General features: G+C 43.2%; 1 protein-coding gene across 2 annotated transcripts; it reads left to right on the top strand.

Moving 5' to 3' along the window:
• Positions 1–1,847: 1,847 nt before the first annotated feature.
• On the top strand, positions 1,848–23,625 carry UPF1 (UPF1 RNA helicase and ATPase). 2 transcript variants are annotated; one of them, XM_032203594.1, is made up of 24 exons: positions 1,848–2,124; positions 7,779–7,921; positions 8,346–8,435; positions 8,994–9,161; positions 10,038–10,218; positions 10,767–10,928; positions 11,521–11,605; positions 11,782–11,880; positions 12,087–12,195; positions 12,861–13,020; positions 13,141–13,259; positions 13,555–13,719; positions 14,044–14,158; positions 14,343–14,486; positions 14,937–15,150; positions 15,366–15,483; positions 16,881–17,037; positions 18,032–18,174; positions 18,820–18,994; positions 19,711–19,792; positions 19,945–20,106; positions 20,366–20,583; positions 21,011–21,133; positions 21,249–23,625. In XM_032203594.1, exons 1-23 carry the CDS (start codon positions 1,900–1,902, stop codon positions 21,128–21,130), a joined length of 3,354 nt encoding a protein of 1,117 aa, XP_032059485.1. In that variant the 5' UTR covers positions 1,848–1,899; the 3' UTR covers positions 21,131–21,133; positions 21,249–23,625. The 2 variants fall into 2 exon arrangements, with proteins under 2 accessions (XP_032059485.1, XP_032059484.1); XM_032203593.1 differs by having other exon boundaries at positions 12,078–12,195.
• Positions 23,626–23,651: the final 26 nt, after the last annotated feature.

Here is a 23,651-nt window from a genome sequence, read left to right as displayed (position 1 = left end):
TGCATCTTAGCGGGGAAGGCTTTATTAGGGAAAAGGGACTGAGTATCTTAACCTTTCAAATCAATGCTTTTCACAACACCCAGGAGATACCTTAGAAGAGCTTTGGTTTGTGCTAATAATGTTGAAATGAGGGCACCCAAATCCCAAACTTGCTGTTTATTTATGGACTGAAGCATGTACTACTACTCATCTCCGCGCAGCCCAGTCCTTCATCTTCCAGAGAGCATCCATGGCCCACCCCACTGCATTCATCTCGTACCAATTCAGCCTTCAGACTATCACACAGTTATATTAGGTATCACAGGCATAATAGGTATTACAGCTGGAGCAGGCATTACCATAATACCAAATCCTTCTTAATCAGCACGTCTGTCTCAAAACTCTTAACACCCCTGCAGAGCAGCCTTGCCCAGACCGTGCCTCTGGTAGCAGACACCACACACCCCTTCAAACGGGGACATGAGGCAGGCTGCAGCAGCAGTTTCAAGCAGTATGGAGGGGATGAAGGCCCCAAGCTGTCCCCACACCTACCCCAGGCCCCTCACATTAACCTGGTGGCACCGTGGGGGCACTACCTGGCTTCACACCCTGCAGCTGCTGCCTCTGCCAGGGCTGGCAGCCAGCACAGTCCTTCTTCTCCTCCCTGCAACCGTCCCGGGGCCCTTTGTGGAGAAGATGCCAGTCACCTCAGGGAAACTAATTTGCCACCTCAGGGTGATCCGCTCCCTCAGGGTGATACGTTGACACCTCAGGGCAATCTGCCACCTCAGGGTGATTGATCTGCTCCCTCAGGGTGATCTGCCACCTCTGGGTGATCCATCCACCACCTCAGAGTGTTCTGCTCCTTCAGGGTGATCCAGGGCCACCTCAGGGTGATCAGCTACCTCAGGGTGATTGATCCACTCCCTCAGGGCGATCTGCTACCTCAGGACAATCGATCCACTCCCTCAGGGTGATGCAGTCCCTCAGGGAGATCTGCCGCCACCTCAAGGTGATCCACTCCCTCGGGGTGATCGATCTGCCCCCTCAGGGCAATCTGCTCCCTCAGGGCGATCGATCCACTCCCTCGGGGTGACCTGCTCCCTCAGGGCGACTGATCTGCTCCCTCAGGGCAATCGATCCACCCCTTCATACCACCCAACCCCTCAGGGCGCCCTCCCCTCTCCCTCACGACTTCTCCCCCCCCCTCAGCGCTCTCCCCCCCCCACACCCCACCCCGCCCCCTTCACCCCGCCCACCCACTCCACTCGAGGGCCCATTGGCCGTCACCTCCATCAATCACCACCCAGTCCCCACCCCCTTACCCCCCCCTCACCTCCCCCATTCCCTTTGGCGCCAACCTCCCTTTCCCCCCCCCCTTCCCCCCCACTCCCCCCCCTCCCTCCAGGCGCCGCGCGCCCCCTCAGGCTGCAGCCCCGCCCCCCTCCCTCCCTCCCTCCCCGGGTGCGCGCGCTCCGCGTCCCCGTTGCCCCCCCCCCCCCCCCAAGGGGCGGGGCGGGGCGTGCTGGCGTCGGGGCCGCGCGCTGCGCGTCACCGCTTCAGGGCCAGGCCTTGGCGCGCGGCGGCGGCGGCAGCGGCCGCTCGGCTCCGTTTTGGGCTCCCGCTCGGCTCCTTCCCGCGTCCCCCCCGCCTCAGGGCTCCCCTCAGGGTTCCCCCTTCTCCGTCTCCGTCCCCTCGTCGGGTTCGCTTCGCCCCCGGGCCTTCCGTTGGGCGGCGGGAGCGAGCGCGGCCTGGTGCGCGCGGCGGAGCCCGCCGCTGGCGTAGCGCCGGGGCCCGGGGCTGCGTGAGGTGAGGTGAGGCCGGGCTGAGGTGAGGTGAGAGAGGAGGGAGAAGGGGGGGAAGGGGGAAGAAGCGCCGCTTCTCCTCTTCCTCCTCTTCCTCCTCGCCGCCGCCGCCGCCATGAGCGTGGAGGCGTACGGCCCCAGCTCGCAGACCCTCACCTTTCTGGACACCGAGGAGGCCGAGCTGCTCGGCGCCGACACGCAAGGCTCCGAGTTCGAGTTTACCGACTTCACCCTCCCCAGTCAGACCCAGACACCGCCAGGGCCCGGTCAGGCAGGGCCGGGACAAGGCCAAGGCCCCCCCGGAGCGGCCCAAGGCCCGCCAGGCCCCATCGAGGCGCAGGTGAGTACCGAGGGGAGGGGGGGGGGACACACACAACGGGAGGGGGGGGAGCGGCTCCGGTACCGGGGAGGAGATGGTTGGGGGGGGGGGGGGGTCCGGAAGGGGCGGGCGGGGCCGCCGAGGGGAAGCCCTGGGCGGCCCCCGGGGCTCGGAGCTCGGCCCCCGGCCGGGGAAGAAGAAGGGGAAGCGGCCCCTGGAGGCCGGGCCTGGCACCGAGCGCCGCTCTCCGGGGCGGAGGAGGGAGCTCCGGGCCTCCTGACAGCCGGGCGGCGCCCGCCGGTGCGGTGCCGAAGGCTCCTGGTTGGGGTGGGGGGGGGGGGGGAGGTTGGCGATTTCGGTTTCTTTTCCTCTTTAAAATCCCATCCGAGCCAGCGTTCTGTTGCGGGAAAGTTGGATGCTGCGAGGACTCAGCGCTGCTCCGTTTAAAAATCGCCTTTCTTCTCGACTCCAGCCACCGTGCGCTTTTAATTAATTAATTAATTAATTATTTTTTTTTTTCCTCCCTACGTTGCCACCTTTGCTGCGGTATAGTTGCTAGGCTGGTTTGTTTTGGGTTTGTATGGGAGTGACAGCTGATACGGCCTCGCACTCGTGCTCAGAGGTCCGGTTCCTCGTCGCTTAAAAGTGTTTTTTTTTTTCACGTAGTCTGATGGTGGCTGTGTTTATGGTTTAACAATTTAGAAACGAAAGAAAAAAAGGCAGCTAGGGCCATACACGCACAAGCCAAGAAGTGTTGTAAATAAAAATACTGCTCCTTGCTGTCCTACAACTTGACTCTACGAAGAAAAAGTGTTCAAAAATAAAGTCAAACTGATCTGCCTTTAAAGATTATAGAATACATTGTTAAGTTTACATCATACACCAATCTAAATATAGTCGTGGTATTAACAATTAAATGTTTGTAAATTATCCATGTTCCAGGGCGTGAGTTTAAAAGAGTTGAAGTGCTGTAGGTAAAAGTTGTTAATACTGAACCAAAAATACTCAGAGTGGATTTTTTTTTTTCCCTTTTCCTTGCAAAAACTGATGTACTGGGGTCTGTAAATGATGCGGAAATGAGCAAACGTGAAGCAGGTCAGCGTGCCCAGGCAGTGAAAACCTACAGGTGTGCAGGGCAAGGCTGAAGGTGGAATTATCCTTGCCTAGCCTTATCCCAGGACATGCTGAATGACTTTGTTAACACTTGCAAATGCTCAGCGTTCAGCCTGGACGCAGCTACGGTGGTGTGAGCTGCTCCAGGTTAGTGTTTATAAAGTGGAGTTAGAGATGAGACCCCGGGGGCTGTCTGTTTTATTTTGTGTTTACTTCTAGTACTAGAATCTGGGTTTAGCAAAGCAAGCCTTTTTCCCCCCTTTTGAGCGTTGAAATATCAAAATTATTAAATAGGAGAATGTGTTTGTGTGTAGTCAGTGTTTGTGTACGGTTAATTGATTTAAAAATATAGCTTAAATAAATCTTTGTGTTTTTAAAGCCTTAATGGCTGTGATCATTCCAGAACTCTCAGTAGAGTATATCTGGCCAGAAGAGGAAGAAAAACTACTCCAAAATAAGCTTTGCAAGCTAAAAGACTAGACCAGTGGATTAATTTGTCTTTTTTTGTCTAAACATGTTTGAAAAGCCTTTGAAGTAAAAGAAGAAAAAAAAATCTGGAGAGCACATTCAGGTGCTAGTATGTCTGTAACTGTCTGTCCTTGCAGGCAGGAAGAAAGTTTTTTTTTTTTTTTTTTTTATGCTTTTAGGTTTCTGTGTGAACTCTTGGGGTTGTCTTGTTGGTCCTTTTCCCCTCTGGACACCTGGGGGGACGCCTGTTTCAGCAGACCCCTCGGAAGCGTGCTGAGCGTGGTGTGCTCCCGCACCAAAGTTCAGCAAACCCCAGCTCCCTTGCTCTGTTCAGACTTGTGCCTTTCAATGGTCTCACCAGCGATAAGATCAGAAACGGAGCACGTTTAAAGATCTGGGGGGGGGCTGGCTTTGCTGCCTTGAACAATAATGTGAGCTTATTATGTTTTTTTGGCAGGGCACCTACAAAATACGTTACTTCTAAGGCCCCAAAACTTAAACTAAGCACGCATTGTTGCTTCGTTTAAATTTGTCACTGCGATCACAAAAAAAAAAAATCTTGTATAAATATTTTTATCTCATGTTGATAAACACTAGAGGTGTAACATTTTACTCTTTCACTTTGGCACCTTTTTAGTGTCCTCATACTTAGAAAGATCAGTTGGGCAAGACAAAGCACAGAACTTCAGAAAATTTGGTCGATTTAGCCGTGCTATAGGAGCTTTCTATCCCAGTGTCCATTTGGTAGCTTTAGAGGATGTTACTGCAGGCAGTGAGAGGTTAGCACAGTGACTGTTGTTTTCTCCTCAGAAAACTAAACTTCCCTTTTTAATGAATAATTAAAACAAACCACACGCTGCCTTTTCTACTCATTTCAAGATAAATTCTGATTTCTGCCTTATTTCTTTGCTCTCCCAGCAAGGACTCAGGTAAGGTGCTAGGAAGCTGCCACGTGCTCACGCGTTGTTGATGGGTGCAGCACCTGGTGTTCATGTGTGCGGAGCTGAGCCAGTGGCTGATGGAGGCGGGGGCAGGATTTAGTTGTCAGTTCCACCAAAGCCTTTTTATCTCCGTGGAACAACTTCCTCCTTGTTGCTCGGGTCCCCACCAGGACACGCAGCGTATCCTTCGCCATCCCGAGGGTGAATGGTGTCAGTAATGCTCACTTCCTTATTTTGAAAGAGATCAAATAAGTATAATAGGTGGTAATAAGGCGCAGTAAATATTCTCTAGCTTTAATGTAGCTACAAACAACCACCAGTTGGCTATCTATGCAAATCCCAAAGTGTGTTGTTTTTTTTTTAAGGAAGAGAAAAAACTGCCTTGAACTGGGACAGCGTGCCTGGGTGTCCTGCGGTTACTGCGCAGCGCTGGAGTGCGTTGTCACGACCGATTGGGCTCTTGTAACAGGAGTCCAGAACGCCTGCATAACTCTCATTGTTCTCACTACAGCCTGACTTACCCTGCTTTAAAGTAGGGTTGTGCTGCGTGGCTCCAGCTGTGTTCACCTGTTGGCCCTGGGCTGCTGTATGGTAGCCACAGGCACCGCGAGGAGCAGCAGCGATGCTCCTGAAACGCTGCTGCCACCGCTCTGGGGGCTCAGGGACGTGGGCAGTAGAAGTTGCTTTATAAATTGTGCCACCCGAGTTCCTGTTCTGCAGCTCGGTTCCCTGGACCTTCACTGTTGCCTCCTGACCTGGATGTTAGAGGCCAAAAGGAGCCTTTCAGAGGCTGAAAGGGAGCCAAGGAGGGCCGAGCAACTTGGCGGTCGTTTGAGAGCGCTGAAGTTTGCAGCTCGCTGGATGTAGCTGTTAAACGTGCTGTGCCAGAAGTTTCAGTCAACGCGTTTAAAATAGAGAAGCCCCCCCCGCCCTTATACAACAGCCGACGGTGCCAGATTTTTAATAATATGCACATAGGCTAACGTGGCAGCGGGTTTTAGAACAATAGTTGAGTCACTTCCTTGTCGTGTGCCTGCCAAGGCCTCATCCTGGGCTGCTGGATGCTCCAGAGGGTACGAGCAGTCACCTGTGTGGAAGGACAGGTGGCATGTAGGTGCTGTAGTTGCTCGTGTTTCTGCCTTTGGAAAGAAAGCTGTACAATTATGTTGCCTGCTCAGTGATCCAAGTTTTAAAAGAGCTTCTGAAAAACTGATTGTTTGTCAACTAATGTGTGTAACACTGTGTTAGGGCTCTTAAGAGACTGGCAGAAGGTGCACCTGGGAGTGCCTGGTGTTTGTGCTTCCAAATAATTCAGGTGAACTTGTGGCTTTGGATTTCCACCTGTGCCTTGACCAGTTAATAAGCTATGGTCATATTTTGTATAGTGACACAATTTAAACTGGATATTTATCTTGAAACAGCTGTGAAGGTGTTCAGGCTCATCATACTAATGAGCTGTTGTATGCTACTGCAGTTTTTTTATTCCTTACTCCCCCTGCTTCTTTTGCACGTGCTACTGAGTGTACATCCTGGCTGATTCGTTAGATTTCCCCAAGCCAATTCTTGGAGGTAATATCAATAAAACATTGTACTGTTTAGGCAGCGTAAACACACCTTGCTTCTTTTTATGATAACAACATAAAGATTGTGGTGCTGAGTCCAGTCCCTTACTGCTGAGGGTGAATGTGAAGCACTGCACACTTAATTTTAAAATTAACTCTAGCAATTGTTTGTTAAATTTTAATTCAGAGTACTGAAACTAGTTTGTGTGGAACCTGGATGAGACTTCCAGCGAAGCAGGCTTGTTCTGGCTTGCTAGCTTAAATGCTAAGGCAACTACTTAAAAAATATTTTAATAAAGATTAGAGCGCTTCTCATTTGGACAGCTTTCTTATCTCCTATCAGATATTCATAACAGTGCTCTGACAACTTGCACCCGAAGTCGAAGTGCTAAAGATTTACTAAAATACTGTATTGATAAAGAAGTGCCATGAGTGACACCAGTTGACACTATACAAAATAAGTATTTAAGTGTTTGTCAGAAACAGCTGGATTTTTATGTATCCGACAGTTTTGGTCTGGTGGGGAAACTCCCTCAGCATTCATTCAAAATGTTTAGTTAATATTGTGCTGATTGTTGTAGTTGCTGGGGTCATTTTTCCATCTTTTTTTTTTTTTTTTTTTTCACTCAAAGTTTACATGGATTAAAAGGTGTGCTCATCTCTTCTCAGGTTTTAATGAGATCTTGCTCTACAAGTCAAGAATCAAGTGACTGAGTCAACAGAGCTTTGGGGGGTGAGGGTTTTGGCCATCTTGGGGGTTCCTGACAGCAACATGTTAAGTTCCCTGTGGCTGTTGGTCTGCTGAGACAGCAGAGGAATTAAATGAGAACACCTGCAAGTCCCAAGGGGCCACGGCTGCTTTAGTCATGCTAAAATCTGTTTTGTGACGTTCACACTTTTTGATTGCTCCTTCCTGGTGGTAACAGCACTGTACTCGGTATTGCCAGAAAGGAGTTATATTTAACGTGGTGTGTAAAATGTGCTGACACAGCACCAAATGCTGCAGAACTTGGTGGTTCTGGCAGTTAGTCCATCAGCAGTGGAAAGAGCACACCTGTTCTGGTGTGCTGTATTAGCACATGATCTCCCAAGTGTGGTTTTAGGAAAACTTGGGCCGTGTTCATAGTTTTAATGGAATTTTGTGGGTTTCTTGGTTAACTTATGTAGAGAGACATTTTTTAAAGGACGTTTTTTGGTGGCTGAAATAAGTTCCAAGTAATACAATAGTGATTTTCATACCTGATGTGCTGTTATGCAGGTGTGTTTGATTCTTTATGTAATGTATGAAATTCTGCATTGTGTAGGACTGTAGGAAAAATGTAATCTGAAGAAAAACTCTTTCCTTGAATTACTAACTTTTCCTACTCATCAGTTGTCATTTAAATAAACCTGTAAAGTAGGAGCTAACGAAGGAAGTATTGATTATATAAAGTCGTATGTATTTCTAGCTTGTACTAGCTTTTTTCTTTCCTCCGGAATTTCTCCTAAATTAGAAACAAGTCTTTTCTTAGAGGAGTAGGAATTGCCATTCTTGGCTTTGTTCTGGAGTATGTTTTGATTATGTAACTTAAACACTGACCTTGTCTTTCAGGTTAATGGACCCGATGGCATTCTGCAGAATGGAGCAGTAGATGATAACGTAGCTAAAACCAGCCAGCTTCTGGCAGAGCTGAACTTTGAAGAAGATGAAGAAGATACCTATTACACAAAGGATCTTCCTGTGCATGCTTGCAGGTAAGAGCTGATCTTTGCCCCAGACTTATTATTTCCAGAGAGCAGGAGCACGTGGAGTGAAAGGTGTGTGCTTAGAGGATTTGGGGACTTTGAGAGCAATTCCCTTGGAGACAGATAGGTACTGGTAGGAAAATAGTGCCCTCTGGTGAGCTCGTGTACTCTGACAGCTGCCACTTCCAGTAGGTCTTTGACCTCTCTCAGGGAATACAAAGCAAAGCAGTCTAGGAATGATAATGATGGGAAGAGTTAAAATACTTGTAGCTCAGAACAGAAATTTAACTCATGTTTGGTACTTATACCAACTCTTGTGTTTCCTGACTTTCATTTCTCCTTACTTTGCATGCTACTAGATAGATTAAATCTTGTATTTGTATTTTCTTATAAGCAATTTCCCAATCACTTCCTCTCCTCGTTTTAATTCCAGTTACTGTGGTATCCATGACCCTGCCTGTGTGGTTTACTGCAACACCAGCAAGAAGTGGTTCTGCAATGGGCGTGGAAATACATCTGGCAGGTAAGTGACTGAATGATGGAAGTGATATTGACAATCTTGCTTTAAAGTGTTTGTTTTGAAGTGGCGTAATGGGTGTGACTTTTGTTTTTTTGATAATTGAAGTCTGTGACTTGAGTGTGAATCTCCAACCTCCTCTAGCTTTTCTTCTGAGCATACAGCTAGATCTCAGCAAAACTTGAATTACTTCTGTGGCATGAGCTTGTTGCTTCTTCCCCCCCTTTCTGGGTTCTTGCAAAGCAGTATAATTGATGTTTTTGACCTGTGGAGCTTCAGGAAGCTGCTTCCAATCATTAATAACATTAAAAAAACCCCAAAACTTTACACATTATCTATTCTTTCATGTTCACTTTAAAGTATTCATGCATTGAGAAACCAGTGAAGTTGTTAATGTTGATCTTTGCCAGGATCAAAAGAGCAAGGTCTTACTAATGTATGCCAAAACATGAATAGATTTTGTTTATCTTTTAATAATGATGGAGGTGCTACGTTACGTAGAGTTAGGGCTAAATCTGGCTTTCCTATTAACTGCATATAAATGTATGTCTTCTCTGGTTGCAGCCACATTGTTAATCATCTTGTGAGAGCGAAGTGCAAAGAGGTGACTCTCCATAAAGACGGACCTCTAGGAGAGACTGTCTTGGAATGTTATAACTGTGGATGTCGTAATGTGTTTCTCCTTGGCTTTATTCCAGCTAAGGCAGATTCTGTGGTTGTTTTGCTGTGCAGGTGAGAGAATGCCTTTATTGGCGTGTTTACATCAAGTCTATTGCATAATGTTATTTCTAAATGGCAGTGTTTGCCTTTCACTTTCTACCTAAATATGTTTTATACTCTATTTTGCCACCACTTTTTCTTTACTACTGCATTATTTATTTGTATACATTTCATTAATTCTAGACACTCATCTAAAGAAACTTCTTTTTTTTTTTTGTGCTGGGCAAATATATTCATTCTATAGAAAAGTTCTTCCGTTATGGGCTGTCTCACTTGCAAGAATTCAGGTGTTTTTCCCCTGTGTTAAGTTGCTGTTTTCAGCTCTGGAGAAGTAACAGATCAGGAAATGACTCTGGAGCCCTAGTGGAGTAATGATGGAATTGCAGAACAAATTTTTCTGTCAGTTCATAGAATAATTTGAAGATTGGAAGCTGTTCTTTGACAGGACGTATCAGAAAGCATGGTCTTCTCTGTATGGATTTCTATTAAATGCTGTCACTTGCCATGCATTTGACAGTAGGAGGTGAATTCTTACAGGTTCTCCCATTTGTTTAAATAACAGATGGAAGTAATCCCAGGTGTTTTCTGATAAGTATGTGCATAATATTAATTAATATGACACATTTGGAAAGTCCATTATTTTAGATGCTGAAATTTTCAGTTCTAGAAATGCATAAGAAATTCTACTTACGTTACCTTGTGTCCCTAATGTTGAAATAGCAAATACAGGAACTAATGAAATAGATCAGCAGGCTAATGTTGGTTTTCTCGTAACTGAGACACCAGAGTTGCTGTAGGAACAAGACAAACATGTTCTTATCCTTCATGTGGTAGATTTTCTTACACTTGTCTAACTTAATAATTTTTTTCAATGTTTTGGTTGTGCAGGCAGCCATGTGCGAGTCAGAGCAGTTTAAAGGATATTAATTGGGACAGTTCACAGTGGCAGCCTCTTATCCAAGATCGCTGTTTCCTTTCATGGCTGGTGAAGATTCCATCTGAGCAGGAACAGTTGAGAGCACGTCAGATTACAGCTCAGCAGATTAACAAACTGGAAGAACTTTGGAAGGTACGTGCTGTTTTTCAAATACCAATTTTGTTTCACCAAGTCCTAGTTTTGTGCCTTACAAAGTAGGGATAAGACTGTTCCAGCAACTGTGTGAGGCAGGGAATGTACACAAGGTTCAAACCTTTCAGTTTTCACAAGCAGCACAACTGGAAATTGATCAGAGGATTTAGGAGATTAAAGGAGGAAAGTTTCATCCCAAGGTTCTCTTGTTATGTCAAGTTCAACTGTCAGGCAACGTGGAAAAGCGACTTTCATTTCACCGTATCAAGTCTTTCACTTGTTTCAGCTTTAATGACTAGCTAAGACTAGTTAGTTGACAACTGGTAGACAGTTACTGTTTTTTTTTTTTCCAAAGCTTTTTCTGTACATCTGTTAATGCAGATCAAACTTGACTGGATGCAGGTGAGCATGGCATAATGTCTTGGTAGTTTTAACAGGTTGTTATGCCTTTATAACTTTCTGTAGCAGTAAAATGCAGGACTATAGCTCTTTGTGAGTGAGATTTGTTTCAAAGTTTTAAGCACAAACATTTGTATGTTCAATTCTAGGAAAATCCATCTGCAACTCTTGAGGACTTAGAAAAGCCTGGTGTTGATGAAGAGCCACAGCATGTCCTACTCAGATATGAAGATGCTTATCAATACCAGAATATATTTGGTCCTCTAGTCAAGCTTGAGGCTGACTATGACAAGAAGCTCAAAGAGTCGCAGGTAATGTGCTTGAAATACACCTGTTTGAGGGCAAATTCTGACTAGATCTCTGGTATCAAATACCTAGTCACTATTAATAGAAAAAAGACTTGAGTGAAATAAGTGCCTTTGTCAGGGAAGGGAAAGGAGAAAACTCAGAGGTTTTAAAGATGTTTGAAACACTTAAACTTCATCTCTTCTGCATTCAAAGTTTGTCTTCTGCAGAATCATATTTTTCTATCTTAGAACTGATACTTGGCACCTTCTGTTACGTTATCATAACATGCAGTTACCTTTCTGTCAGTCAGTTTCCAGTCAAACTTGTTTTATACTGGGGACATGTAAGCATTTCATGAGGGGCTTTTGTTTTAAAAAGAGTAACACAAGTGGTGATTGACTTACTATTAACTACATAAGTCTTTTATCAAACAATTAACTTCTCCAGAAGGTGTTGTCTGAGTCTGTAAGAATAAATATGTATACTTGGTTCTGTGACATTAGAACATCACGTTTTGTATTTCTCTATTATTTTTAAGTATTGGGACAGTGAGGATTGCAGTAGCTGGTGAACAACTCTGTAAAACATAATAACTCGCCTTTTCTTTACTGTTAGACCCAAGATAACATCACAGTCAGATGGGACCTGGGCTTGAACAAGAAAAGAATTGCTTATTTCACTTTGCCAAAGACTGATTCAGGTAATGACATCTTGACTGTGTGTTTTGCGTGTTTTTATGCTGGGTAAATAACATCAGTGTTTAAAGAGCTGTGATATGTGGCCTGGCATTTAAGATACTCCTGTAGGGTTTCTGTGTTGGAGGTGGTTGTTCGTTGGTGAATATTCTGAGAACATTTTTTTTTCCTTCCTTTGTAGATATGCGTCTAATGCAGGGAGATGAGATCTGCTTGAGGTATAAAGGAGACCTGGCCCCTTTGTGGAAAGGAATTGGTCATGTTATCAAAGTTCCTGATAGTATCCTTTACTTAACGTGCCTTTAGGGAGGCTTAATGGAAGGCTCAAGTCTCTCCAAGAAACCGCTAAATTACGTAAAGTAATTTTGAAACTATTGCAATTTCGGTAGTGGGCATCTGATTAAAAAAAAAAAATAAATAAATCAAAATCGGGAAAAATAAAGTTCAAATTTTTGCTATAGATTACTACTTAACGAGGTTCTACAGATTATGGTGATGAGATAGCCATTGAGCTGAGGAGCAGCGTTGGAGCCCCTGTGGAAGTTACTCATAACTTCCAAGTGGATTTTGTATGGAAGTCTACTTCATTTGACAGGTATTGAGAAAGCACTTAAACTTGGCAGATAATGGAAACAGTAGGTGTATATTGTCAGTGTTTCTCATTTTGAACGTAAGGTTTGTTGCAAATACATCAAGAAAACTTTCAAACTAAGTGGGAAGAATTATCCTCACATTTAGTAACATTTGGAATTTAAGAAGAAAAACTGTTTTGCAGTTCAGCTTGTTAAACACTGTCGTGAAGTGCTCTCTGTTTTAATTGCTCTCCTAAACTTTGGATCATTTTAAGTAGCTGAAATCTCAAGGCAATTGAATCAGCTGTGGCATCAGGAGACTTGAGACATGTCTGTACTGCATTTTATAAGATAGGAGTTTATTTTCCTGAAAGAGATGTACTAAGTACATCTTCTCTTCAGATTTTGCACCGAAGATCTCTGCTGCAAACTCTGTCAAAGGCTGGTTTCCCTGCAGATCTTTCTGGTTATATTTTATACTACACATGTTAGGAGAAAAAAAAATCTGTGTTCTTGGAATCTAATTTTTGCCTCTTAATTCTGTTAGTAAATTCTTTGCATTGTCTTCTTTTTCCAGGGTGTGTGTTTTAATTTCAGCCTGATGGCAGATTAACCTTTGTGTTGGACACTTGTAGATCGTTACGTATGAGGTCATACTGACTTTTTTTCTGTCCTTCCCTCATTTCAGAATGCAGAGTGCTTTGAAAACATTTGCTGTGGATGAGACTTCAGTGTCAGGGTACATCTATCACAAACTGTTAGGCCATGAGGTAGAAGATGTAATTATTAAATGTCAGTTGCCAAAGCGCTTTACAGCACAAGGACTTCCTGATCTCAACCATTCTCAGGTAACATCATTTCCATTTTTTACTACATGCAAAGAATATGACAAAGGATTTATGAATAAAGGTTGAATGATTTTATAGCTTCCTGTGCATGGAATGCTAAATAGTCTTAAAATTCTGTAGGTTTATGCTGTGAAGACTGTCCTGCAGCGTCCTCTGAGCCTTATTCAGGGTCCCCCTGGTACCGGAAAAACAGTGACATCAGCTACAATCGTCTATCATCTGGCTAGACAGGGCAATGGGTAAGAACTTCTCTCTAAATCTTTATGTATGAGGTTACATCTTTAATGGTCTGAAGAATCAGATTGCATTTAAACATTAAGATCATTTTAAGATCACTGAACTGAAATGATTTTGTAGAACGGTATTGTTCTACAATAGAACAATTGTTCTATTGCTTATTTCAGAAGGTAATTCTTCAGTAGCTTATTTTTAGGGGATATGTATAGTAACAGTTCTGATTTGTGTTGCAGGTCTACCAGGCAAAAGTTTATAGCTCACAAACTTCTTTTTTTTTTTTTTGCTTATTTTTTCAAGGCCTGTGTTAGTCTGTGCTCCGAGTAATATAGCTGTAGATCAGTTGACTGAGAAGATTCATCAAACTGGACTGAAGGTGGTTCGTCTGTGTGCTAAAAGTCGTGAGGCAATTGACTCTCCTGTGTCCTTCTTGGCATTGCATAACCAGATCAGAAACATGGATAGGTAAGGAATTGTTGGGGATAGAGGAGAAGAAACACAAAAAAAGGCAAAAACAAACAAACAAACAAAAAAACAAAAATCACAAGTTTAAGTGTTGTGAGGGACACAGTTGTTTAACTGTAACAGTGACTGTGTTTTTCTGATGTGATAACCTTTGGTTCTGTACATGTGTGTCATTTTTAATTTGAAAATAATTGTTTGGCTTCTGTGGCAATATATAAAGGACTTCATTGTGAGCTGTTGTAGTACTGCAAATGGTATGTCAAAATCTAAAATGTTGCACTGTAATCCTAAATTGTTTTTAAACAAAATTCCTGTTTTTTGCAGCATGCCAGAGCTTCAGAAACTGCAGCAGCTTAAAGATGAAACTGGAGAACTGTCATCCGCTGATGAGAAGCGCTACCGTGCACTAAAACGAACAGCAGAACGTGAATTACTTATGGTAAAGTTCCATCAGATCTAGTAGTTCATACTTCTGCCTTTTCCCACTGCAATTTTAGCTGCAATTTATTGGTGAAGACTAGAGTACAATTTAACTTGGGAGATTCCTGTTAAGTACTATTCCATGGGGAAGTATTATCTGTTGATATCCTACTTGATTAATTTAAGTTGTGTTTTTGTCTCAGAATGCAGATGTGATCTGTTGCACGTGTGTTGGAGCTGGTGATCCAAGGCTTGCAAAGATGCAGTTCCGCTCCATTCTGATTGATGAAAGCACCCAGGCTACTGAGCCAGAGTGCATGGTGCCAGTTGTCCTGGGAGCGAAACAGGTAGGAGCCCCTGGATATCATTAAAGAAAATTGGTTTTATAAATACGTGAAGACTACACTTACAGTTTAGGCGTGTAGGCTTACAAAATCCAACCCTCAGGGAAGACTCTTGTATACTGTTGTCTGTAAATGACTTGTGCTAGTTATATTAGTTACATCTATTTCTGTGGCAAAATCTTTGTCTAGAACATATTGGTCTTGTTGAAACAATCTGGAGACTGAACAAGATCTTATTCTAAAATGATCAGTAGTATGGCTGAATAGCTAGCTGACACTAAAGGTTTATAAGCCTTAAATTAAATACGAATTTTATTATAAGTCAAACTGATTAATTCCAAATACATTTTAGAGATGGCTGTTTCTGTCACTTCTAGCTATTGGGCAGGTTTCAGAGAATATGAACTTAGATATCTACGTTTTTGCCACTTATGACATTTTTCTTTTCCACAGCTTATCCTTGTAGGTGACCACTGCCAGCTTGGTCCTGTTGTGATGTGTAAAAAAGCTGCGAAGGCTGGCCTGTCTCAGTCTCTCTTTGAGAGGCTCGTGGTGCTGGGGATTCGCCCGATTCGCCTGCAAGTGCAGTACCGCATGCATCCTGCACTTAGTGCTTTTCCATCCAATATCTTCTACGAGGGTTCACTCCAGAATGGTGTTACTGCAGGTGAGTGAGAGTGGCACTCCTGCAGAGATTGTTTTCCCTTCAAGTCATTAAGGATCAAAGGAAAGATTCTTTCATCTAGATGAGTTTTTAAATGCATTCCCTTAAAAAGGGAATTGCCACTGCACTTAAATTTTTGATTCTTTAAGATGCTTTGATGTAAGAGTGTTTTTTCTAGTACAATAGTGCTAACTTTTTACTTCTTTGGTACTTTTCAGCTGACCGTGTGAAAAAAGGATTTGATTTCCAGTGGCCGCAGCCAGATAAGCCGATGTTTTTCTATGTTACGCAAGGACAGGAAGAAATTGCCAGCTCGGGCACCTCTTACTTAAACAGGTAAAAGTCAACACCGACTTACTTAAAAATACTTTGTCCTGGAGTATTTCAAGTGTAAGGGAGATTGTAAATGAGTTACAATTAAGGAAGTCAAAGGGAAGTAGAATATACAGTTCCAAACCAAACATATAAGCATTTCTCTATCTTACGGACTTTGTTGCAGAGACTTTGTAATATTTTACATTAACCAGAACTTCTGGTACCTTGCCACATAAATAAAGGCAAAACGCCTAAATAAAGGCTTATGTTTTAGGTGAATTTACTTGTTTCCATGGAAGTGGCACCTGTATTTTAAACTAGCCAGCCCATAGATCTCAAACACATCCCAGCACACAATACAGTACTCCAGTGCTATTTATTGTTGTATTCTGCACTCCTTCTCCTCCTAAATTAATAAAATATTGCTTCCTTTTAACAGTTACGATTAAAATTGCTTGTGTGTTTTTTAATAACTGCTGTCATCAAAGATAGTGCAGGTTGGCTGAGTAGCCTGCCTTTTAGAGTTGATTTGCCCTAGGCTCCCTTTATAGTAAATGAATAGAGAAAGGCGGCTCCAGTGGGAGCAGTTCAGATCTTAAGTGGGTTTGGATTGTTCTCCAGAGGTATATGTTTTCCCTCACTGATAGTACAAGGAGCATGGGGCAATTGATGCCTAATACAAGCGGGATGAATTTTGGCCAGGAAGTAAACTGACTGCATTTGCAACAGAAAATGTTGGTCCAGTCCCCTTTCAGTGCCTGAATTCCAGTAACTCCAGAAGCTGATGCCTAACTTGTAGATTTTGGAAGGGAATAAGGTAGCACAAGAGAAGGTTGGAGAGATGGGAATTTAATTTTTTTAACCTTTTTTCTGTATGTTCCAACTATTTTCAAACAGTGAGTTTAAAACACTTTGTTTCTTTGGGTTATATGCATTTGTTCGTGCGCCTGGAAGGAAAACCAGACCAAATTGCAAAAAATATCTGCTGTGATATTTTTAATCTCAGTCAGTTTCACGAACAGCATGTGCAAGACTACTGAATGCAGCAAGCCAGATTGTGCACAAGCAAATGGCACAATAGTTGGCTGACAGGGACATTGGCATTAAAAACATTCTATATTTAAAACTTTAAGATAAAGGAACCGAAGGATCTGTTTGTACGGCAGGCTGGAACATTTTAATGATCTCAAAGTACACATGTACATTTAACTCTGCTGAAAAATTATGTTTCAGAGTGGTAGCCTATCTGAGTTGTGCTGTTCTAGGAAGCCTAGTTGTGTAGTTCTGAGATATAAGTAGCCTTTCTAACAAAAGGCTAGCATAGCATACATGTTCAAGATTTCTAAACCCATTAATTAAAAGTAGTTAGACCTAGTGCCTTAATTTTCCTTAGATAAATTCATCCTTTTTTTTTGTAGGACTGAAGCTGCCAATGTAGAGAAGATAACTACAAAGCTATTGAAAGCTGGTGCCAAACCAGATCAGATTGGAATTATTACTCCTTATGAAGGTCAACGATCCTATCTGGTGCAGTACATGCAGTTCAGTGGTTCCTTACATACAAAACTCTACCAGGTATGGAGTCGTTACACAAACAAGGGAACCTTTGGATGCAGAAAAGTCAGATATTATGAAATCCTCATTTTTAGCCTGATTTCTTAGGCATCAATCTATTCTTTAGTAATTTCTGAGCATTTTAGTTGATCTTAGTTAAATTAGACCAAGGGAAAGTAGTTTAGCAGGCAGCAAATGCTGGTAAGTATCAGAGGAGCAGTTTGCCAGATAAAGGAGGAAGTGCTGTTAAGTTCTGTTGAAAGGAGAGCTTCAACGAGTCCATCCCTTGAGGACTCGTTGAGGCACAGAAGGGAAAGGTCATTGCTGCTTGAGCTGTGGAAAAGCTTTAGTCAATTTGTGTCTTAGATAAAAGCATCTCAAACCAAGAGACATGCAGGAAACCAAGCTCCATAAATTCTGGTGGTCATACTATTTATTTGCTTAGGAATATGTCCTCCCATCAGTGCGCCTCATCTACCAAACACTAAAACTTGTTGCTACAAACAAGACAGTTGTATGTTTAATATAGTCTGTTTTGCAATATTGAGAATTTGGGCAGTGTTTTCACTGAAGGAAAACTCGGTGGAAATACTTCTGTTCCTGCCAGGAATGATCTGTCCCTCTTATTCAGGTTTCTTAATAGCTGGGAGCAGCAGTGCTAATCTGGAGCTGTATTACTACAAGGTTTTGGAACAGGCAGATTCTGGCAACATACCTAGAAAAGGGATGCTTTCTGTAGTGCAAATGCCAGCTGGGGGGAAATATGAGAACTGTAAACCTATAAAACATACAAACATAAAAAGTAATTTGCCCTAAACTTAAGACTGTCTATTCTCTTTTAGGGAAACTATTTAGTGACCAGTGGAATTACCAAATCATCAGCATGAGGAAAATAGCATTTTTCCCCAAACGATGGGAACTGTTAGTGTGCGGCCAACACATTTTGTAATACCTGTTGGTAGTACAACTGTTAGGCACTGTGCTTCTGTGATTTACGTGTTTTCCTCTGTTTCAGGAAGTAGAAATTGCGAGTGTGGATGCCTTCCAAGGAAGAGAGAAGGACTTTATTATCCTTTCTTGTGTGAGGGCCAACGAACACCAAGGAATAGGATTTCTGAATGACCCCAGGCGTCTTAATGTGGCTCTAACAAGAGCAAGGTAAAGTAACATTATAAAATCTGCAAAATTGGTCCAGACAGGCTAACAAAAGATCTGAGTTTTGTGGGTGGCAGGCCCGTTCCCCACCCCAACTGCTTTAAGGAAGCTGTGGATGATTCTCCCATTCTTTTAGAGCACTCTCAATTTAACAGGTTCCCATTTGGTATTGGTAGTCTGTAGAAACGAGCATGTTCTTCTCCTTTGTCTGCAGGACAGAAGTCTTCCCTTCAACTACTTCTTTATCCTTCTCAGCAACCACTTTTACTATTTTGCTTTACTTAAAATGAATTTGAGTGCTGAGAATAGTTTGGGTAAAGTCAATGCTGCCTTGGTTGGCTTCCTTGGTGTCTGCAGAGTTCCAGAGCAGTGTTACGTGGTTGGTTGAGCACTTTGACATGTTTGGCAAGCCTGCAAAAGGAAGCCTGTGATTATTGAGAAATTGGCTGCAGCAATCTCCTTTCAAGTGTTTTGTCATACTACAGAAGTCGTCTTCTGTAAACAAAATGATTACATCAGGGTCTCCTACGCTACCATCGTGGGCTTCTATAAGATGCCTTGATTTACTGCTGTTCCAATATGGTTATGGCATGGTTAATCTTAGGTTATGGCTAATCTTAGTTTCTGTGCTTGTCTGCTGTTCTGTAGATATGGAGTAATTATTGTTGGGAACCCGAAAGCACTCTCCAAACAACCACTTTGGAATCACCTGCTGAATTATTACAAGGAGCAGAAAGTTCTAGTGGAGGGACCACTGAATAACCTCCGGGAAAGCCTTATGCAGTTCAGCAAGCCCCGAAAACTCGTCAATACTATCAACCCAGTAAGTTTACCTCTCCTGTCCCTCAGATATCTGCAGCATGAAGCAATTGGGGATTGATTGATGAATTTTGGATGGAATGAACAGTCACCTGCATACCCTCACACACCCAAATCTTTCCATTTTTGTTGTTAGTGGACTGTGGCCAAGTAAGGTGCAGTTGAAGTTGAACAGTTGTAGAAAAGGCCTTTTTGGTGTTTTTGTCTTTATTCTCTGCAAAATTTCATGTAGGGGTAACTTCTTAGGTGCATGAAACATCAAATAAGCCTTGTGTTTAGTAATAGCAAGCTCATCAGGCAGGCGTTCTTGAAAGTTTTTAGGTACAGTGCTGCAAAGCTGAGAATTATCTTAGTTATTTAATATGAGATAAGCAGTTGTTTTGGGGAAGGGGGAAAAGAAGCTTGTCAGCCATCACAAAGACAGTGGTAGAAATAGATCAAGGGAAAACTTTTATCAGAACCTCAAAATAGACTTGAAAATTCATTGAATATTTCAGTTTTAAATAGGCTGTCTGTAAAGTCATTTTTTTCTAGTTGTCACCATGTGGTTGAAATAAAAGTTGGATGTTTTCCATGTATTAGGAATAGCTTTCCTCAGATAACATATACTCGATAAACACTGTGGAGTTTCTACTGAATTCTTACTCAAAATAACTTGTACAAGTTGCAGTGCGAAGTTGTCTGTGCAAAAGCTTTGTCTAACTGCTGTCATGCTTTCAGGGTGCCCGTTTCATGACTACTGCCATGTATGATGCACGTGAAGCTATTATTCCAGGATCTGTCTATGACCGAAGCAGTCAAGGTAAAGAAGCTGTCAAAATTAACACCCTTGCAGACTTTATAAATTAGTTCTTGATGTAAGATACCTTACTTCAAACGTGGAAGTGTTGGAAGAGCCACTATCAACCCATTCAGGATGTTTGATATCATTGTGGCTTTTCCTCCCTTCCCCAGGGCGCCCATCCAACATGTACTTCCAAACCCACGACCAGATCGGGATGATTAGTGCCGGCCCCAGCCACGTCACTGCTATGAACATTCCTATCCCTTTCAACCTCGTGATGCCACCAATGCCACCACCGGGATACTTTGGCCAGGCTAACGGACCAGCTGCAGGTACAGGGGGCAAGGATGACATGGTGCAGAAGCCACATTTTAGGTGTGAAGTGGGAGAATGTTTTCTGTCTCTCCTGTGAGAGTAGGTGATGTGATTTATTACTAAATCTCAGTTGTATTGATTTCTTCTCACTTGCTACATTGAGTACGTATGAAGTGTTGCCTCTTGTGAGTCATCAAGACTTTATAGAACAGTTAATTCTCACACACTTGTGTCTGTGAAACTTCTCACTCTTGGTTGGAATAAATGCTTTTCCAGGACGTGGGGCGCCAAAAGGAAAGACTGGTCGTGGTGGGCGCCAGAAAAATCGTTTTGGGATTCCTGGAACTAGTCAGTCAAACCTTCCAAATAGTCAAGCGAGCCAAGATGTGGTGTCCCAGCCTTTCTCCCAGGGTCCACTGACTCAGGGGTATATCTCCATGAGTCAGCCATCACAGATGAGTCAGCCTGGGCTCTCCCAACCAGAATTATCACAGGTAAGCAGAATTTGATGCACAGTCTGCCTTTTCTCCTGGGTTTTATGTCAGTGGTGTGTGCGTATGTCCTTGTTTCCTAGAATTGAGGTAAGTGGGAGCTAAAATATTTTCAGTGAGTCAGTCATTGAAACCATTTCATACCCCTCCACTCAGTGGACTTCCTAAATACATTTGGGCAGAGGAATGAAGTGCTGCATGTATCAACTTCAGCTTGAGCCTTAACTTTGAACTGCTAGCTTGTTCAACAGCTTGCTACTGCAAAGCTCTTTGTAGTAATTCTGCAGCAAAACGGGGTCAACTTTAAAAGCAAACCGAACACCAAAAATCTCAGACTTCCTTTAATGTTGGCTGCCAGATATCCTGCTGTGTAAGGGAGCACTTGAGCTTGATGATGAGTTAGAGGCTTAACAAACACTCTCATTTTCAGGACAGTTACCTTGGTGATGAGTTTAAATCTCAGATTGACGTGGCGCTGTCACAGGACTCTACTTACCAGGGTGAACGCGCATATCAACATGGCGGAGTGACGGGACTGTCACAGTATTAGAGTGTAAGGCACTCGAGGTTCACTCCTCTGCTTCTTACTCCCTGATTTATGCTGATGAAAGCAGTGTTTGTCTTGCGGCATCTGTCATGCAACTGTCGTTTTGCTTTCTTGCTTTCAGGTTGAGGAAGAAGAGCTAAGCTTGTGTGGAGCTTAGTTCATCAGCATTTTATTCTGGGTAATAAAAAAAATAAAATAAAATGGATACCTGTTTTCCACTGCTAAAACTGAAGCACCACTGTGTGAGAGCAACAGGAGAAAGAAACCAACCAACGGAGAGGAGAGAGAGAGAAAGGAGCGCGCGCGAGAGAGCCCACTGCTAGCTCACTGAGACAAGGAGACTGACCGGAGAGGAGAGAGAGCACCGAAGGACTGGCTGGCGCCTCACTGGGAAGGCAACTCACCCTGAAATGAGTGGTCAGCTGAGTCCCTGCTCCCCCAGTCAACCAAGCTCGAGAGAAGGGCCTTAAGCAGGTTTCACTTCATTCCATACTTCTCTTTGCGAGCAGGGCATTACTTTTCAGAGCAGACGGGGAGAGGAAAACCCTCATCTCAGAGTTGTTCTCATTTTAAAGGGGTACTATATTTTAGCAGTAACTGTTTACATTTTAGAAGCAGAGTATCTGAGAGAGTTCCTGACTAAGTGACAGCAAGCCAAGCAGAAATCCAGCGGAACATAGCTGATGCTCAACTCTGAGATGGAGGTTTTGTTGTCCAACACTGGCTCTGAAATCCTAGTGTCATCGTGTCGCCCACATTCTGAACGGGTCTTTCGTGACAAGGTGGTTTTAAAGAGATGCTTTCAAAGGAGCACTGAATTTTTAGAAGTTTGTCTCTGAATATCTTAGTGGTGGACCTGGGAGATCCTTGTTCTGAGAAGCTTACAAAAAGTTTAAAACTAAATTAGAGCACCAACCTTGAGAACTTTCAGTGTGATTTAAAGTTGCAGCAATCAGCCTCTTCTTCCTACATTGGATAGCAGTTAGAGTGGAAGGAGCCTGCGCGCTCGAGCAGGAGGAGGGTTTCAAAGTGTTTTCTGTATGCTTTAATTGGCTACTGTCTGGACTCTACTCTGTGAAAAACAAGCCTTTCTGTAAGATGAACTTTGCGCTTGAAAGGGGATGGGTTCCTGTGCCCTTCGGCCCTGGAGGAAAAGATGCTAACAGGCCTGCTTTACTCGCTCCCTCAGATGTGGGGAAGAAGTAGTGGAAACTGGGGATTATATTGGTTCTGAAGTAAAGACTACAAAGTTACCGAAGCAGGTTGGAAAAATGGACAAAGCAGGCAGTTGTTGGAAGGTGGCCTCTGATGGATGGGTATAATTAGAGATAATGGGTTAGGCTTTTGTGTGGCTTCTTCGGTGATTAATGCAGATATAGCTGAAAGATTCAGGTGTTGAAAAACAAACCCGGAGCCTATTTTTCAGGTAGCGCACGCGGCTGTGCCATCAGTGCTGGCTTGAGAAATAGCTGGAAGTCAAAACTGAAAACAGCACATAAGAGAAGCCATCCAATTTCTAAGTTGTACCCATGTCTTAAATAAGTCATATGGGAACACTGGGAGCATTTTATTTGTGTCTAAACCTTTTTAGAAACAGCGCAGAGAATTGAAATTCCTACAGACCCATTTTTATTGGATCCCTAAATTAGACTAACCTCTACCTCCTAATTGGCAAAGATCAGTAGAGTGTGATTCACTAACCTAGATGTTTTTAAAGTTTGAATTAAGTTAGCTTTATACTCAAAGGGCTCCAAGTGTTTCTAGTCTTTTTTTGGGGGAACTCAAAATACCTCTCATATGAATGTACTTAAATGATGTAAAACCCACTTTTTGTAACTGGGGGGGAAAGCCCTTTCATTACTGTCCTTTCTGTAGAGTGTTGACCCGCTTTCATAACCTGTATTTGCTGTAGTTTTTCAAGAGTGTCTCTCCCCCAGTACAGACCTGGTGTAGCATACCCACAAACCGTGAGTAGTGTGCACATAAAATGGAACAGGTGTTCAAAATTTTTGTTCGGTCCTGCAGCGAACGTAGTTCGGGAACTGCAAAATAAACTAAACTTTCCAGAAACGAAAACCATTCTTTTCTCATAAAAAGCCTCCAGCGTTTAGACTTCTAAAATGTGAAAGAATGGAGACACAGGCCACCTTCCTTCCTTGTAAGATGGACTGTTTTATTTATTAACATTGCCGAAGGGCTTTTTAATTTTTTTTCCTTCTGTAGGCTGCGTAGTTGCATAGACTTTTCAGATAGGTTTAAGCTGTAACCCTCTGTGCAATGCAATCCATTGAGTAATGTAACCCCCTCCTCTCCCCTCACCCCATTTATTTCACTGATGAGAATGCCTGCCTCTGCTTTGTGCTGTTTTTTTCCTTTGTAGCAGTTATTCTGAGTTTTATAAATCCAGACATCAGTGCTAGCACGGTGTTACTCTTTTTTGATTTTGTCTCAGTTTGTTTTAAACCTGTTTGTCATCAATAAAATATTAATAAACAGCTCTTGCATTCAAGGTGGCCCCTAACTT

This window comes from Aythya fuligula, chromosome 26 (genome assembly GCF_009819795.1).
Source record: "Aythya fuligula isolate bAytFul2 chromosome 26, bAytFul2.pri, whole genome shotgun sequence".
NCBI classification, from domain to species: domain Eukaryota; kingdom Metazoa; phylum Chordata; class Aves; order Anseriformes; family Anatidae; genus Aythya; species Aythya fuligula.
Note: the sequence above shows the minus strand (reverse complement) of the source record. Positions and strands in the feature narration are given on the sequence as shown.